The sequence below is a fragment of the Muscardinus avellanarius genome, assembly GCF_963383645.1.
Source record: "Muscardinus avellanarius genome assembly, chromosome: 2".
Taxonomy (NCBI): Eukaryota; Metazoa; Chordata; class Mammalia; order Rodentia; family Gliridae; genus Muscardinus; species Muscardinus avellanarius.
Genome location: NC_137787.1, coordinates 164269600 through 164288440, shown reverse-complemented (window position 1 = coordinate 164288440; position 18841 = coordinate 164269600). Strand labels below are relative to the sequence as shown.

General features: G+C 33.7%; 1 protein-coding gene across 2 annotated transcripts in view; it reads left to right on the top strand.

Moving 5' to 3' along the window:
- Positions 1-18841, top strand: part of KLHL1 (kelch like family member 1) — a gene marked incomplete at both ends in the record, with an annotated part of 325168 nt that overhangs the window by 201902 nt on the left and 104425 nt on the right. For both annotated transcript variants that reach the window (XM_080690084.1, XM_080690083.1), the window contains one exon: positions 13977-14163. In XM_080690084.1, the coding sequence (XP_080546210.1) occupies positions 13977-14163 (187 nt within the window). The remainder of the gene's footprint in view (positions 1-13976; positions 14164-18841) is intronic.

Below are 18841 nucleotides of genomic sequence, written 5' to 3'. Positions count from 1 at the left end.
AGGTAGAAAGCCCCTGGGTTCTACCCCCAATACCACCAAAAATAAATAAATAATTAATTAATTAAAAAGATGTTGTTGAAGTGATGGTTGACATGTAGAGAAATGGAGAACTCTGTAGATTGTGCATGTAAAAAGTTTTCCTAAAGATAGAAAGATAGAACTATAACCATAAAAAACTTTCATATTGAAATGATTATATAAATGTCACAAATGCTTTAAAGTGCATTTTAAAATAATAGACATCTCTATGTTAAAGGGATTGTTGTCATTCTTTTTTATGTTCTATTAAGTCATAAATTTTTCTCTCACCTAGTACTCAAACAAATTAGAAAGAAATCAATAATACATGGTATTTTTTGCTTCTTACTCAATAGTCTTTTAGTGTGCTTTGAGTAGAAATTTTATGTATTTTTATCAAAACTAGCTTGATTATACCACGTGAAGTAAATGAAGTAAATGGTAAATTAGTGTGTTCTTTTTCACTATTTGTTATTTAAAATAGTAGTTATTATTTAAAGTCAAACATTTGTGAGATATAATAGCTCCTTTTGGCTCCTGGTTTTACATTCAATGGTTTCAGTTACCCAAAGTCTACTGTGGTCCAAGAATATTAAATGTAAATTTTCAAAAATGAATAATAATTTTAAATGGCAATTAATAATTTGTATTATTATAATGACCATCTTATTAGTGGCTATGTTAATAACTTACTGTTCCTAATTTTTCAGTTTAACTTTATAGTAGGCATGTGTTTATGGGGGAAACCCATATATAGCATTTATTATTATCCATTTCTTTAGGAATTTACTCTGGGTCTTGGATGGTCTCTCTGTCAGATATGGGGGAGTGTGTGAGTGTGTGTGTGTGTGTGTGTATGTGTGTGTACAATATGTTTATATATGTATATATACATATATTTTTGTGTGCATGGTATATTTTACTGTGTGTCATATATTGTCATGCCATAATTAGGCATTTTGGCCTGAAAAATATCCATATACAATATAGAACACTGAACTGGGAAGTTTTTTATTAACTACTACTTACAGTGAATGGATCTCTGATTTAATATAATAACACAACTTGTTGAAAGAGTTTGTGGATAGAAGGGAATTTTAGTTTATTTTAAAGAACCCATTGGTAACTCCCTTGGAGAAATCAATTTAGGAAGATTAGAAACTGGACACTGGAGAGAGAGGCCCTAGTCCTGTACTGATGAACTTGCTTATCTGTGTCCATGGTTGACAGCTCTGCCTAGGAGATCCTGGCCCACAGAGAATTGTGTGTGCTTGATAACAAAGAGGTGCTTGAACAGAGATTTTTGTTTGTATGTTGTGCTATCCCATAAAGATTGCCCATGACTTAAAGTGAAGAGGGCATGACCAAGCTGCTCTTTTACTCTGGTCAACAATGAGTTAAGTAGGTTATAAACCGTTGCAAATGTGCTTCTCTCATTTAATTTTATGACTGTTAAACAGTCATAGTAAAGGACCAGTCAAGACTGCAGCTCAATTATATATATTACATATAACAATAGCACACTGAAATAGAAAGGTACTGCTACAGGACGTCAGAAGCACACTAGGATTTGAATATTTGGGATATGCTATCAGATATTTGGGAATGGTATCAGAAAGGAGTGTTAAGAGCAGAGACTGAATACCTCTGTGTTTCTAAAACTCACAAGCTGTGCAGAAATATGAGAGACTCATGGAGAATTACCTCCCAAGACAATAATAGTCAAAAATATGGATTATCAGTACTAGTAATAAAATATTTGGACCAACAGGGTTTCTAGCATTACTTTGACATACAGTATCTCTCTACTTTCAAACCAATAGGAGGTTTAGTTTATGATTCCTGACTGATACTTATTTCTAGTAATTTACAATTTCTCTGTTCTCAAAAAACTTCAAATTTAATATATATTTTGCTAATACTGTATCTGCTATGAATATAAATGTTTTCATAAACAGTATAAATATATATATATATGATATCACTATATAATTCACATGCTTCTAGATACACAGTTATTAGTGCAAGTAACTTCTTTCTTTATAAATATTCATACTGAACAATTTGTTTCCTATGAAAAGTATTTATAACATTTATTGTTTCTTCCATTTCAAGTTATGGGTACTTGAGAGGAGAAGAAGCATTTTAACATTAGGACTTTTCCCCTGAATTCCCTGTTCACCTCTGGCTTTTATGGCCATATATGAATATAACAATATTTTGTGGTGGAAATTCATTATTTAATTTAATAAAGTAATATATGTGATCCAATTATAATTTCATATTTTAGAAACTACAACAAAAATGTCAATAACAAAGTCTCAAATACAAATAGTATTAATTGATCAATATCATTTATAATTCCACAGAAAGTAACCAAAATATAAATAGGAGTATATTTATTTTGACTTATATATCTAATAACTATAATTTAATAAGAAAATCATAAATCATTGTTTCTTGGTCTTTCTGATGAGACTGGTCTTTCTGATGAGACTTTTAGTTTAATAGTTAATTATAGCTTAGAAGTGAGAGATTCTATACATTTACACCCTTGTAATCCCAGTACTTGGGAGACTGAGACAGGAGGATTGCGGGTTCAGAGCCAGCCTCAGTGGGTTCACAGCCAGCCTCAGCTACTTAGTGAGGCCCTCCACAACGTATTGAGTCCCTGTTTTAAAATAAAGAATAAAATATAGGGCTGGATGGTGTAGCTCAGAGGTAGAATGCCGCTGGATTCGATCTCCAGTACTGCAAAAAGTAAAATAATAATAATAATAATAATAATAATAATAATAATAATAACAACAACAATGAATTGTTAAGTTAAATTCTCTTTTTGTGTGTTACTAGGAATTGACCACAGTGACATTCTACCTCCTATCTACATCCCCAACACTTTTTATATTTTGTTTTGAAACAGGGTTTCTCTAGGTTGCTGAAAGTCACTCTAGGTTGCTGAGGCTGTCCGTGACCAAGCGATTCTTCTGTCTCAGCCTCCCAAGTACTGGGATTATAAGCATGAACCACCATGTTCAGCTTTCAAAATTGAATTCTGCCCCTAGGATGAGGATGTATTTTGTGTTTAGCTGAGCTAGAAGATAGTCCTGTCATTTTTCTTGAAATAGGCTTTATAAATAATAATAATAATAAATAATAATAATAATAATAATAAGCTGTAATAAACAAGACGTGGAATGAAATAAAGAGGAATGGGAAGGGTGGGGACAATAATGTTACTCTGTTAAGAAACTTTATACAAGCATAGTCTCCATTTCCCATCTCCTCTCACATATTTTGAAGAAGTTACAATCACTTTTTTCTACAAAATAAAATATACATGCAGAAACAAAGCAAAATTAAAAAGTACAAAATACCTAACTCAGTGTTATTAAAGAAAAGCAAGGCTGCTTATTGTAGTGTGACAGTGTGTATGGCATGGTGAGAATACAACTACCTCCTGTGTTAAGAAACTTACTAAATTACAACATATGCTGCTGAATGCCTCTTTAAGCAATTCCACCCAGCATGCATCTACACATTCCAGTGATTAACGTAGGGGTTTGCAATGACTTTCAACTGTTATATATGTCCAGGAGGGCTGTGTGTAAAGAATAGAAAAACACTGGGTAGTTTAATGATTTCTGTTTTGAACAAGTCAACCAACTGAAAACTGTGCTGTCAGGTAAAGATATAATAGTCCATTTCTCAGCACAGCTTATTATACTGCTGCTTAACTAGAAATACTGGAAAATATGGCCATATGTTTCATTATATTACAAATTAGTTTAAATTAGGAATGGATGCATTACTTTTTGCATACTCCAAAGTGTCTGACATAGACTTCGACACATCTCAAGTTGGTTAGTGCCCTTGGTATTAAGATTAGTAAACTTATGTTTTCCCTTATTCCTGAAGTTTTCTTTTCCATAAAGATGTTTGATAACTTATTTTAGACCCCAACTTTAAAAACTCTGTAAAGTGTATGCCCAGTGGAATTATCTTTCCAAGGGAGGATAATTTTAATCCCTTATTGACTTGCAAGATGCATCTACCTTGATGTTTTCACAGAAACTTATTTCACTGATGATGATCAAAAGAGATATGTTGGGCTTTGATCAGAATAAATCTGAAGAAACCTGGAAATCTGCAAATGTGAGGTGATTAAAATTCTTTCTCCATCCACTCTGAGTAAAATAAAGAAAGCAAAATACTGACTAATACCTTATAATTAGTGTGAGAAAAATTAAAGGAATTTTAAAGATGATTGAAATAGAACTGAAGCAGGACAAAAATTTAATGTGAGGTCTATATTATTGAAATCAGAGAATCCAGTTTTCAAAACAGTCAACTGAATTGCAGTCTTTTCACTGCTATTCTGTAGATTTATATCAAAGTCTATTTCTAGGAGCTTCTACTATTAAAATTAGTTTCTCTGAAATAAAATATAGAAGAAGGAATTATCCATCTTTCTTGTAATACCAATTGCTCTTTAAAAGATAAAGGCAGTCACATCTCAATGTAGTTTTGACCACTTGCAAATTCATTCCCCTCAAGAAAGGTAATATGAATATACATACATATTATAAATATGTATGCGTGTGCATATACACGTGTCTATACAATATCGAGTCATGTACATGTATATTAGAAGCATGTAAAATCATTCCCAATTAAGAAAGGTAATGTTTAAAAATAATCATTAGTCCAGGCGTGGTGGCGCATGCTTTGAAATCCCAGCAACTCGGGAGGCTGAGACAGGAGGATTGCGGTTAGGGGACAGCCTCAGCGACCACTTAGTGAGGCACTCTGCAACTGAGTGAGACCCTGTTTCGAAATAAAGATTATAAATTGGGCAGGGGGGTGTACCTCGGAGGTCAAATGCCCCTGGGTTCCATCCCCAGACACGCTAAAAAATAATAATAATAATTTATTTTTATAGACTTTTAGATTATGTCATGGTGGATGACGTTTGCAATCTCAGTACTTCATTACGTCAAGCATGGCAACACATGCCTGTAATTCTAGTATTTCAGGGCCTGAGACAGAGAATCATAGGTTAAAGGGCAGCTTCAGCAACATCAGCAACATAGCGATAATTTCAGAAACCTATTAAGACACTGTTTCAAAGAAAAAGAAGACTGGGATATATATATGTATAGCTCAGAGGCATAATATTCCCTGATTCAATTCTTTGTACCTCAAAAAAATTACATTTAATGCCTTCAACATTAAGGAGACTGTGTTTAGTCTTATCTCTTAATTCAGAGCAATTTTTAGTAACTTATACTAAAAGAAATGCAAAATAACCTTACATATGCAATGCATTTTATTATTTCAGAAGCATTTTACCAATCTTATGGTTTTAATTTGAATTATGATTTGGCACCCTATTTAGCTATAGTATATTTTGTCATATGCAGGCAATAATAACATTAAAAATATGCTTTACTATGAAATATCAGTAAACTTGTCTGAAAATAGATATGTTAAACATATTTTTAATGAAATTTATATTTTTGTTTTGGTGGTAACAAACCTCTGAGCTACATACCTAGCCCTATTTTTTTCTGCATTTTTTTTTTTTTTTTTGGTGGTACTGGGGATGGAACCCAGAGTTCTTCTACCTCCGGGCTACACTCCCAGACCTATTTTATATTTTTTATTTGGAAACAGGGTCTCGCTAAGTTGCTGAGAGCCTCACTAAGTAGCTGAAACTGGCTTTGAACCTGCAGGATCCTCCTGTCTCAGCCTCCCAAGTGTGGGGATTACAAGTGTGCGCCACCACGCCCGGCTTTTTCTGCATTTTGAAACAAAGGGCCTCACTAAGTACTAGCTGAGGCTGTCCAAAAACTCGAATCCTCTTGTCTCAGCCTCCCAAATGCTGGGATTATAAGTGTACACCTCCATGCCCAGCAGAGTCTCACTTTTTATTGAGGATGTTCTCAAACTTGCTGTCCTCTTGTCTCAGCCTTCCAGTACTGGAATTACAGGCATGTATTACCATGCCTGAGTAGATATAAATGTAGGTACATAGGAGCATGATGGACATTTTTAGAAAGAAGGAACATTCAGAAAAAAGAAGCAGTAAGGTAATTGCAAATATCCATTAATTTTATTCCACAAGAAGGTAATTTTTTGATGTATCAAAATATATATCAAACACTGATAATGCTCTCAGGTATATTGTATCTGAAAATAAACAATGGGAGTTAGACACTTCCTATGCATGCAGGCCATAGCAGAGATAATACCCTAATGCATATTTAACATGCCACTACTTCATGCATTTTGAAGGTCAATAATGTCTTTAGGTAATACAGAGCTACAGAGCATGCACATGTCACTTTGCTAAGTCTGTGATGAGATCTCAAAAAACACAAATATACAACTTAACTTTCTTTTGAATTTGAGTCTGTGTTGGACTGTTCACTGAGTCTGCAAAGATAGCTCATGATTTTTATGATCTGGGTTGCCAGTCAGATTTTTTTTGTGGAAAAAGACAAAGAATGGATGAACACAAATAATGATTACTTATGATAAATCTGTGTACTTTCAAATACACTCTCTTCTAATTATCCACTTGAAAATAAAGACTTTACTTAAGAGAATATAATAAAGATAATTTTCTCACATTTCATTTTTAAAATTCAAATAAGTATATTTAATATTTATCAGTGAGATAGCTACATTAAAAATATAAATATTATGTATGCACACATTTATGTATCTTCTGTTGGTGACTGTTAAGTGTAAACAATATAGTACTAAATGCTAAATTTAAAAATGTAGAAGATAAGGCCTTAAATTAAGGAGACCCAATTATAAATAAGATGAATTCGAACTTCAGAAATGCTTTAAAAATATAAGGTAAATAAAGTATATTTAACTAGGAGTCAGTTAATTCAAAAGAGGAAAAAAAGACACATAAAAACACAAATAAATTAGTCATGTAGGAGACAATAAAGACACTAATCTTGTCAAGGTAAAAAGTTGATCTAGAAACACAATGGGAAATGAGCCAGAACTAGTTTGGAATGTCTCCCCACAAAGTGATGTGTTGAAAACATGATCTCCTGTGTAGAAAGGTTGGGAGTGTGGCCTTGAGGGATATATCTGTCCCTTGCTTCTCTTTTCTTTTCTCTTCTCTTCTCTTCTCTTCTCTTCTCTTCTCTTCTCTTCTCTTCTCTTCTCTTCCCTTCTCTTCCCTTTCCTCCTCCTCCTCCTCAACATCATCATCATCGTTGTCGTCGTCATCCTCTTCTCCTTCTCCTTCTCCTTCTCCTTCTCCTTCTCCTTCTCCTTCTCCTTCTCCTTCTCCTTCTCCTTCTTCTTCTTCTTCTTCTTCTTCTTCTTCTTCTTCTTCTTCTTCTTCTTCTTTTCTCTCTCTCTCTCTCTCTCTCTCTCTCTCTCTCTCTCTCTCTCTCTCCCTATCTATATCTCTCTATCTCCTTCTTCCTGCTTACACTGAACAGCTTTTCTCTCCATCTTACCCTACTACATACACCTATAATGTTTCTGCCTTGGAGCCAGCCAACCATGGACTGAACTTCTGAAATCCTGAGTCCAGTAAATCTTCCCTCCTCCAAATTGTGCTTGTCAAGTATATTTCGGTCATAGTAACAAAAAAAGCTGACTAATATACTAGTCTGAAGATGTTGAATAATGACTTAAAAATAAGAAACTAATGCATGCTTTTAAACATAGCCTAAACATGAATAAATTAGGGAGATATTCTAGAAGGATGGAGAAGAGAGTAGGCTTGAATAGAATGATCACAAGTGACACTGGTGGTATCTAGAATTTATTATAGTGCCTTGAACAAAAGTAGGTACTCCTTAAATTTTGAAGAATAAATAAAAGGTCTAAAACTCAATGAGGATTAAATAAAGTTAGTCAAGATGGCAATAATATTCATACCAAATACAGAATCATTTATTTCAGCATTAGAAATTCTGAGCTTTCAAACTAAGGAACAGTAAATGTATGCTAAGTGAAAAAAAAAGCTAATCACAAATTATAGCAACACAAAAACAATTTCATGTGTTCCTAATAAGAACTATAATTTGGGCTGGGCGGGGTGGTGCACCCTTATAATTCCAATATTTGGGAAGCTGCGATGGAGGATCGAGTTTCACTGACAGCCTCAGCTACATAAGATAATGGAAGAGTTGCTGATGAAGTGTGGTGAGCATTGGTGAACAAACTAACTTTTCTAAGATATTAACATTGATATCTGATGATAGACAGGAAAAGGTTTTTCTCTCTATGTCTTTGAGTATAGACAATATCTGAAAGAAGAAAAACATACAGAAAACCTCTCCAAGCATGAGAATTTTTTCTTTTAACCTTGAGAAACCAGACAGTGATACTCATGAACTCTATTGTCTTGCTATGAAGTTGAATGATAACTGCACATTCTGCTTTTACCAGCACCTTAAACTCACTGATAAATAGGCTTATGATTTGTTTAGTATTAAATGTGATCAATTTTTCCATGTAAAGTACTAGAGACTTCATAATACAAATACTTGAAAATATTTTATTTGTATAAGATATATTTATAAGACATCGGAGTAAAAATATTTTCTCTACAGCTTATGGGACAAGATAACATTGTTATCTTTCACCTTATTTTTTTTTAGCAAGGTAGAAAACTTGAAAGACTATGAGACTCTAATTCTCTAAAGAGAATCAGTCACTTTTAATATGAATCAGTTTTATTTTATAGATTCAATTTCTGTGAGTTGATTTTTAACATAAAACTCAATAGAAAAATACAAGTTTGAGATATGAAATAATAAGAAGTATATGAAATTTTGTCAGTTTGTTGTGAGCACCAAAATGTTTGCATACTCTGATAGCCCAAGGGTATAGTGTTAGAAGTTTTGATACTTTATTTGGCTTATGACAAGTTTAAATTTATATTTATTGAAGTGTTTTCTCAATATTGCAGTCCATTTATCTATGAATCTCCATGATGAGATGAAAGGTATAGATGTAATTATTATGCTTTGTATAGACTCTGTTACCTTACATTTGAAATTATGTTTTCATTAATACGGTACTTTTTAAGGAATTGTTTATATATGGATATTTTTATATTTGTAACAGCCAACAATATAGGTATTTTGCTAAAACTTAAGCTTCCTTAGTGATATTATTTTATGATAGTTTTGAAAGGTTTTCCATTATTCAAATGTTTTCAATGTTAGGTTTCCAAATAACACTGACTGAAAGGTGATAGTCTTGGTCATTATTCTCACTGATAATGCAATGCAACTGACCACACAGTTTAGAGAAAAGAAGATTTATTTGCTCACAGTTTCTTGGAGATTCTGGGTTCAGTCCATGTGAGGCCAGTCTTTATTGATCTCAGGGCAGGATGGCAGAAAGCAAAGAGAGAGAGAGAGAGAGAGAGAGAGAGAGAGAGAGAGAGAGGATTTGCTCTCACACCATGGAGTTCTGAAGCAAGAGAATAAGAAAACAAGGGGATTCAAAGAAATAAGCATAATTCCTAAGGCCATACCCCCAGGGGTCCACTTTCTTTAGCTCTACCCCACCAGCTTAGGTAACCATCCAGATAAATATATTGCAAGGAATGTATCCATTGATGGGATTCCAACACTCATGACTTAATTATATCAACCCTGAGATCTTCAGGGAACATTTTATACCTGATCATAACATTCTATTCCTGGCCCCTGAAGAACTTATGCCCAGTTCAGAATAAAAAAAATGCATTTAATTCATCTCCAAGAGCTCACAAAGTCTCATCAGTTCCAGCATATCATAAAAGTCCCAAGGTCCAAAGTCTTATTTGAGAACCAAGGTAAAATCTTGTCTGTGAGCTCCTGAAAAAGAAAAAAAAATAACAAAAGAAAGTTACATGGATCCAATATACAATGGTACAGAGTAAACATGCGTGTTCCAAAAGGGAGAAGTAGCACCATAGAAGAAAGGAATGGGACAAAAATAACATCAAAATCCAGCAGAGCAAGCATTTCCTCCTGCAGCTCCCTTTGTGACATCTGCGGCACATGGTAGTAGGATGTGATCCCTGATGTGCCTTAACTGCTCCACCTCTGTGGCCTGGTTGATTGCAATGGCAGTGTACAAGCTCTTCCAGCCTGGCTTTATTACTAGCAGCTTTCAGCCTTGAAATATATTCCATGTTTCTGGCATTTCTAAATATCAGTTTATTTTTATTAATGAAAGAAAATATTTCCCAGCTTTACATATTGGCTTCACCCTCAAAGCTTTACAAGTTGCCATAGTTGGGTCGCCTTGAAGGGATTCTGACCCTCCCACAAATTGCCTGGCTTCTCTAATCTTCCTTTGAAATTTGGGGGAAAGACCCCATGACTCCTTTATTTTCCCACAAATCCAGCCTTACCTGAGTACCCAAATCAACTATCATCAGGAAAAGTTGTCATGGCCTCTTCAATCATCGCCACTAGTCCTGCCCTAATTCTGGTCACCACCACCAGGCCCTTTTTTCCTTGGTTCTTCAATTGGGCTGAACTGCCCAAATCACACTGGTTTTTTTTTTGTTGTTGTTTCTATGCAAAATTTTCAACCTCCCTTTACCCATCTTTCTTTCAGCATACCATTTCCATAGGCCCTAGCTTTATACCTGCCTTTTCAGCAAATCTATAAAGTCTCTCTGTACAACTGGTTGGATGCATTCATAAAGACCCATAGTGTATTTTGGATAGTTTGCTGTTTCTAGATTCCCTCTGTTAGTTTAATCAGTCTATTATCTTTCAATTTGGTCTTTCACATTTTATATTTCTCTATTTGATCTATGGGTCTTGTATGTATATACTATCTCTTTACAATACTATTTGATTATAGAAAATTTCAGAAAATTTTTATCTTTAGATGTTTGGGTGAAATGTTTCTAACAACTAAAGATCAACTTATTTCTCTTTGGTTCAAAACATGGATCTAAAGACTGGCATCCTATAAGTCATATAATATTAATTATCAGCAGTACTGTATGCTTTTTTCAACTTAAATTCCAGGACTAATTTTTATGATATTCTTTTCAGAAGATAAGGTATTCTGAAATATTATTTTTGTTAATGAAATGATATTCTTTTCAGTTGAAGTATATAATTAAGTTATAAGGATGCACTTGATGATTATTTCATTGAGTGTGATACTGGAAATGGAACCAAGGGGTTTCTACCTCCAAGCTATATAACCCAACCCTATTTTTTTAATTTTTTAATTTAAAACAGGGTCTCACCAAGTTGCAAAGGACCTCACTAAGTATCTGAGGTTGTCTGAGAACCACAATCCTCCCATCTCAATCTCCCTAATGCTGGGATTAAAAGCCTGTGCCGCCATGCCTAGCTTATTTTAAATGTATAAACATGAATATAGTTAGAATATTTAGAAAGTCTCAGGGGCTTTTCATTTGTAATATAAATTATGCTATAATTGCCAAAATAGAATTTGTATTTGTATTTGTATTTGTATATACATAAACTTATTCACATACAAGTATATAAATTAACCAAAGAAAACCTATTTTTCTTTCTAATGAGGGTAAATGTCTGAGATGCAAGAAAAAATATTTAAAAATTTATGTTATAAACAAACATTCTCTTTGATTATTAAAATGCTTTTTAAAAAGTTCCTAAGATATTACAATAGTAGTTCTTTTTAAAAAAAAACTTCATTGGAGACTTCCCATATTATTTATAACACTTTTTATTTAATATTTCAAATAAAAGTAAGTAGGAAGGTAACAAAAGTTTTAGCATATAAGAAAATGATATGGGGTGCTTTCTTTTATTGGGTTCTTTTCCAGTGGATTTCAATAAATTCCAATGACTCATGAAGGGCATAGAAATATGAAAATTTAAGTCAGGGAATAAGAAAAGAAGCTCCTCCCAAAGGGGCAAGGGATTCCTGAAAGAGAGTAACCACTGAAGCTCTTGGGAAGTGGGCTATCAAACCTTATTGAGGTTCCCCTTTTGTCCTTTTATGATTGGTCAGAATAAGGCCTTAGGGAACCAATGCCTTTTGATCAGTTTTAATCCTAATTTAAATTTTTATTTTGTGCGGAGGTGGTCCCTGAGTTTCAATGTCCAAGGGTCTTTCAACTCCCTGCTCATCTCCCCCACCTCACAGAAGCTGATGCAAATGACTTTTAAATACCTCCTGTTTCCAGGTCCTCTACCCTGCATCACAAGGAAATAGAGTCAAGAATTTAGTCAAAATATTCGTTCAGATAATTCCAAAGTAATAACATATTACAATTACACTACTCCTTATTTAACTTTAAGACCTAATTTTATATATGAGGATTCTATGTGTTTTTATATTATGTCAGGTGTCTTTACCAAGAATTATATGAAATAAATATTTCATACTATCCTAATTTATATAGGACAAATAAATTAATTTAAGGCTAAAATTATACTGTTAGATTATGTAATTACATTTTGCCATCATAAATTGATTTATTCAAACAATAAATATTTGTATACAGATGTGTTGTGTTTTCTAAATCAATGTTTAACAAACTCAGTGAATAAATATTAAATTTTGTGCATATTAAGAATGTAAGAGTCAAGGAAAAAATACAAAAAGGTAGATAAGAAGAGAAAAATGAAGCTTTGAATGTGCTCAAAAGATGTACACACCTTGGCATGGTAGTACATGCCTGTAATTTCAGTACTCAAAAAGCTGAGAGAGAAAGATTTGCAGGTTCAAGGACAGTTTCAGCAATTTAGAGACACTCTACAACCTAGCAAGACTGTTTCAAGATAAGAAATAAAGCCAAGCATGGGAAGGAGGGATGGGGAGGGAATGGGGTGGGGATTGGGTGGGGGCTGACTGGGCGATGTGTGCATGTATGTCTACAAAAGTTTTTTTGTATCCCACTATGATGTATGAATACAGAGAACCAATAAAAAATTTTAAAAAAGGAAAAAAATTATAAATCTTAAAAAAAAGGGTGGTAGTGTATCTTAGAGTTAGGATGCTTCTGGGTTCAATCCCTAGTAACACACACACACACACACACACACACACACACACACACACACAAACACACACACACACACACACATAGACACACACAAACACATACAATGTACACAAAAGATTTACAGAGGTGAAAACTTGTTATAGCAAAAGAAAGAATATGTTTATAACTGAGTATATGTTTATGCCCTAGTTGAAGGATTTGGGGCGTAAAACATCCTAGTTTTCACTATCAGAAACTATGACTTTGCTCAATGAACAAATTTTCAAATACTTGCTTGCATAGAAATATAGGGAGTGAAACCAATATAAGCAACTGAACTGAATTTATAAACAACTTAATAAAAGAATGAAAAGTTAATTTTAAAATTTCATGTCTATATGTAGTAAAATAATAATAAATAATGATGAGTAAAAATAATATATACCCCATTTTTCTTGGAACATATGCATTTTACTTGTGTTGGTTTGTCAAGATAAATAACTCTTACACTCTGTAGCCTCACAATATAAGAATAATATCATAGATATTAAGATCCTAATCTTAATTACTGATGTCATATGCTCATTGTTATTTTCATGTTAAAATATGTGATGAGCCAGGCGTGGTGGCGCACGCTTGTAATCCCCTGCTTGGGAGGCAGAGACAGGAGGATCACGCTGGTTCTGAGCCAGCCTCACTGGTTTAAGAGACCCCGTTTCCACATTAAAAAAAAAAAATTAGGTCTGGGAGTGTAGCCCATGAGAATGTAGCCCGGAGGTAGAAGGGCTTCCAGGAACCCCAGTACCACCAATAAATAAATAAATAAATAAATAAATAAATAAATAAATAAATAAATATAATAAAAACAAAATACGTGATGACAAATCCTGCTGTTATTTTTTATTATAATGCACCAATAAAAAACCAAAGAGAGTCATGAAAATTATTAACAGGGATTGTGTACTATTCACAGATATTAGCTGACCTTGAAAACCATGCACTGTTTAAGAATGATCTGGAATGTCAAAAGCTGATTCTGGAAGCAATGAAATATCACCTATTGCCAGAAAGAAGAACCTTAATGCAAAGTCCAAGAACTAAACCCAGAAAATCCACAGTTGGAACTCTGTATGCAGTAGGAGGAATGGATAACAACAAAGGTATGCAAATCTATATTTGTATTAATACCCACTGTACATCATACAATGACTCAGTTTTAATTTTATTTAATTTTATAATGTATATATTATTGCATAAATTTAGTATAGGATTATAATTTAAGATTATAGCAAAAATTAAAAGATCATTTCTTATATCTGGTCTGTAGTTTCTGTTTTGACTTCTAATGCATCTTTATTAATTCTATACAAAACATCACATAAATTAAAAGAGAATTTGAAATATTCTAAAAACATGGGCCAAATAAAGTTTTGAATATATTAAGAACTGCATGTAGGTTCTAAATATTGGAAATATAAAGTACTAGAAACATATTTGTCAAGAGAACAAAGGAGATACCTTAGTGGAGTGATGAAGGAGGGGTCATACGTAGATTGGAGAAAGGAGGAAGACTTGAAGAGGGAAACACCTTAATGGTTGTGGTGTGCATGCACAAATCCATCTAAGCCAGGAACTGCTGAGCAAAGAAGGGTGGGGAGGGAGAGGGAGTGTGGTGGGAAATGCCTGTATGCCTCTATCACGCTGTACTGCATTAAGATGTATAATTATAATGCACCAATAAAAGAGAAAAAAAGTACCATGTTGATATTAAAAAGTAAAGTTATTAAGAGACTCTAAAAAGTAGAGAATGTCATTTTTCAATATGATCCCCATAAAAAAATAACATGACTTTGCTATTTAAAAAATAAAAAGTAGAGACTCTCATATGGAAATTTCAGACAAATAGATATTTATAGATTAGGAAAATAATAGATGAAGTTGTAATTCATATATTTAATTATCTGACATAAAATTATAAAGCACCAATAAAAGTATAAGAAGAAATATATTACTGTATTATGTGAAATATACCTTATCAGCATTGTTTTCACCTAACTTTACTTCGAACTTCTGTCATCCTATTGGCTCTGCCTACTCATAGCTCATCAATTATAAAGGACTGTCTGATATACATGAGCATTTCCAATACCTTAGCTAAAGTTTTTTCACAGGCCTGATATAATGTAAAGCATGTGCTTAATTCTTTAAGCACATGGGACTTACTTCTTGTGTAAGAAGTGAGAACAAGGGTCTTACTTGTTCTTGTGACACCAAGGAGATATAGATAATGATTTTCCCCCTCTCCCATATCTCTCCATCCTGCGCATTCAACTTACTGGTGTTAAATTAATATATAATGACTTTAATCATGATCAATAATCTAAAATACAAATTTAAATAAATAAGAACCTCTATTAGGCCATAATACTTAGGTTGAACTTTGTGTTCTTCATGCATGCAGCATTTATGTTTCACCATCTACTATTCTAAGTTTAACCAGCATGTTTTTCCCATGTCTGGATGTAATACTTCTAATCTTCATCACTTTTTACCCTTCACTTCCTCAGAGTCGATGCTGTGTACTCATTTAAGTATTATTCATGCACACAGTACAAGTCTCTTTCTATTCTCTTTTCTGTTTTGTCTAATTTTATTTTTTAATTTTTTATTGGTGCATTGTAGTAATATATCTTAATGGAGTACAAGATGGTGGAGACATACATGCACACATTACTCATTCTGCCCTTCCTCAGTTCCATCCCCATTCCCTCTCCCCTCTTTCCTCATGTTTGTCTTACTGATTTAATTTGATATGTTTGTGAATGTACATTATGTTCATTAAAAAAATCCCTCTACTCTCCTCCCATTGCCCTCAGTAGGGTCATCTTATTACTCATCTATGTTTTCTCCTTCCTCTTCCTCATCCAAAGTTTCTCCTATGACAATTTTCCTCCCTAGCTTCTACATATTAGGGAGAGCATCTGATTTTTTACTTTTTGTTATTGACTAATTTTACTTAGCATTATGTTCTTCAGTTCCATCCATTTCCTCACAAATGACATAATTTTGTTCTTCTTTATGGCTGAGTAAATTTTTATTGTGTATGCATCCCATAGTTTTCTAATCCATTCTTTTGTTGATGGATATCTTGGCTGGTTCCATAGTTTGGCAATTGTGAATTGTACTGATATGAACATAGATACATTAGTTTGGTAGTTTAGTTTCCATTCTCTTGGATAGACATCCAGAAGTGATATTGCTGGATCATATAGCAGGCTCATTACTCTTCTTCTGAAGGTCCTCCATACTGTTTTCTAAGTGGTTGTGCAAATTTGTAATCCCACCAACAATGTATTAGATTCCCTACTTCACATCCTAGGCAGCATTTCTTGTATGTATTTTGAATGATTGTCATTTTAATTGGAATTAGGTGAAATCCCAGGGTGGTTTTGATTTTTATCTCTCTGATTGCTAATGATGTTGACTTTTTAAAATACATTTATTGACCATTTGAATTTCTTCTTTTGTGAAGTATCTATTTAGTTTATTTGCACATTTTTGATTGGGTCATTCGTTTTCTTAGTGCTGAGTTTCCTGAGTTCTCTGTACAATCTACATATTAGTCTTCTATTGGAGGAATAGTGTGCAAAATTTTTTCTCCCATTCTGGGGGTACTCTGTTGAAGTTCTTGAGAGTATCCTTTGTTGTACAGAAGCTTTTCAGTTTAATGCAACCCCACATTTTTATCATTTTTTTAACTTTTGGTGCTTTGGGGAAATTGTTGAGAAAGTTTTTACCTGTGCCTATATGTTGAAATGTGGGACCACTGCCCTCTTCACAGAACTACAAACTCTCTGCTCTGATTTCCATGTCTTTGATTTATCTTGAATTGACTCTTGTGCAGGGTGAGAAAGTGGAGTTTATCTCGATTTTTGTCAACCAGTTTTGCCAACACCATTTGTTGAAGAGGTTTGTATTTTCCATTGGATATTTTTGGCCCCTTTGTCAAAAATCAATTGGCTTAGGTGTGCAAATTTGTTTCTGAGTCTTCTATTCTGCTCTATTGGTTTATGTGTCTGTTTTGTACCAATACTATGTTGTTTTTATTACTATGGCTTTGTAGTATAGTTTGAAGTCATGTATTGTGATACTTCCTGCATGATTTTTGTTACTGAGAACTACTTAAAGTATTCTGGGTTTTTAGTTGTTCCAAATAAACTTACAGACTGATTTTTCTGTCTGTGAGAAAAGATCTTGGCAATTTAATGAGTATGCTATTGAATCTGTTGATCCCTTTTGGAAGAATAGCCATTTTGATGATATTTATTTTGCCTATCTAAGAGCATGAGAGATCTTTCCATCTCCTATTGTCTTCAATTTTTTTTACAATGGTTTATAATTTTTTTAAAGGTCTTTTACTGTCTTGGTTATGTTTATTACTAAATATTTTGGGGGGGAATATTCTGAGTTGAAGTGTTTTCTGAACTTATTTTTCAGAGGATTTATGGTTGGCATATAGGAAATCTTCTGATTTTTTTTTTTTTGCGGGGTGGGGGGTACTATGGCTAGAACCCAGGGACATTCTACCTCCCAGAGGCATCCTCAGCCCTAATTATTTATTCTCTATTTTGAAACAGGGTCTCATTGAGTTGCATAGAACCTCACTAAATAGCTGAGGCTGTCCGCATACCACAATCCTCCTATCTCAGACTTCAGAATGCTGGGATTACAAGCGTGTGCCACCACTCCCGGCTAGCTTCTGATTTTTAAAATAAATTTTGTATCCAGACTATTTTCCAAATTTGTTGATCAGTTCTATAAGCTTTTTGGTTGAGTTTGTTTTGTCTTCTATACTTTTAGTTCTTCTTTTCCTGTTTGTACTCCTTTGATTTCCTTCTCTTGCCTTATTGATTTAGGAAAAATCTCAAGTATTATACTGAAAAGAAGTGGTAATAATGCACATCTTTGTCTTGTTCCTGTTTTTAGGGGAAATTCTTGCAGTTTTTCATTGTTTAATATGATGTTCGCTGTGGGCTTATTATATATTGCCTTTATGATATTGAGGTATATTCCTTCTATTCCAATTTTCTGCAGTGCTTTTATCATAAATGGATGTTGAATTTTATTGAATGCTTTTTTTAGTGTCTATTGAAATGATCATGTGGATTTTGTCTTTGATTCTGTTTATGTGATGAATTACATGGATTGATTTTTGTTATGTTGAACCAGCCTTGCATCCCTGGGATGGACCCTACTTGCACATAGTGTATGATTTTCTTAATGTGGCTTTTCAATAGCCTTATCAATCCATTCATATTGAAAATGTTTTTTTTTTTGGTTGTATATCATTTTATTTTATTTTATTTTATTATTTTTTTATTTTTTTAATTAATTTATTTTTTAAATTGGTGCATTGTAGTCATATATCAATCACATTGGAGTACAAGACTTGAGAGGATATACAAGCACACATCATCCAATTAGCCCTCCTCCAGCCCCCATCCCATTCCCTCCCCCTCCCTCCATCCCACACTTCTTTGGTGATTTACTTTGATACATTTGTTTATGTACCTCCTGCGTTTTAAAGAGGCTCCATCCTCCAGTATTACATACCCTCTGATTGGTCACATTAGTTGCTTCACTATAGGGCCCTTTCTATAGCTCAACCTCTTCCTGTTGCCCTTTTCCTCCTAGTTATTGCTGATTAAGAGAAGCATCTGATTTATATTTTCTGCGATATTTCTCTGTGCATGCTGCGTTGCAAGTACCAATCCCACTCTTGATGGTCCCAGTAGTGGCCTGGCTACTCAGTGGACTGATCCAGATCTCGCTGGCTCA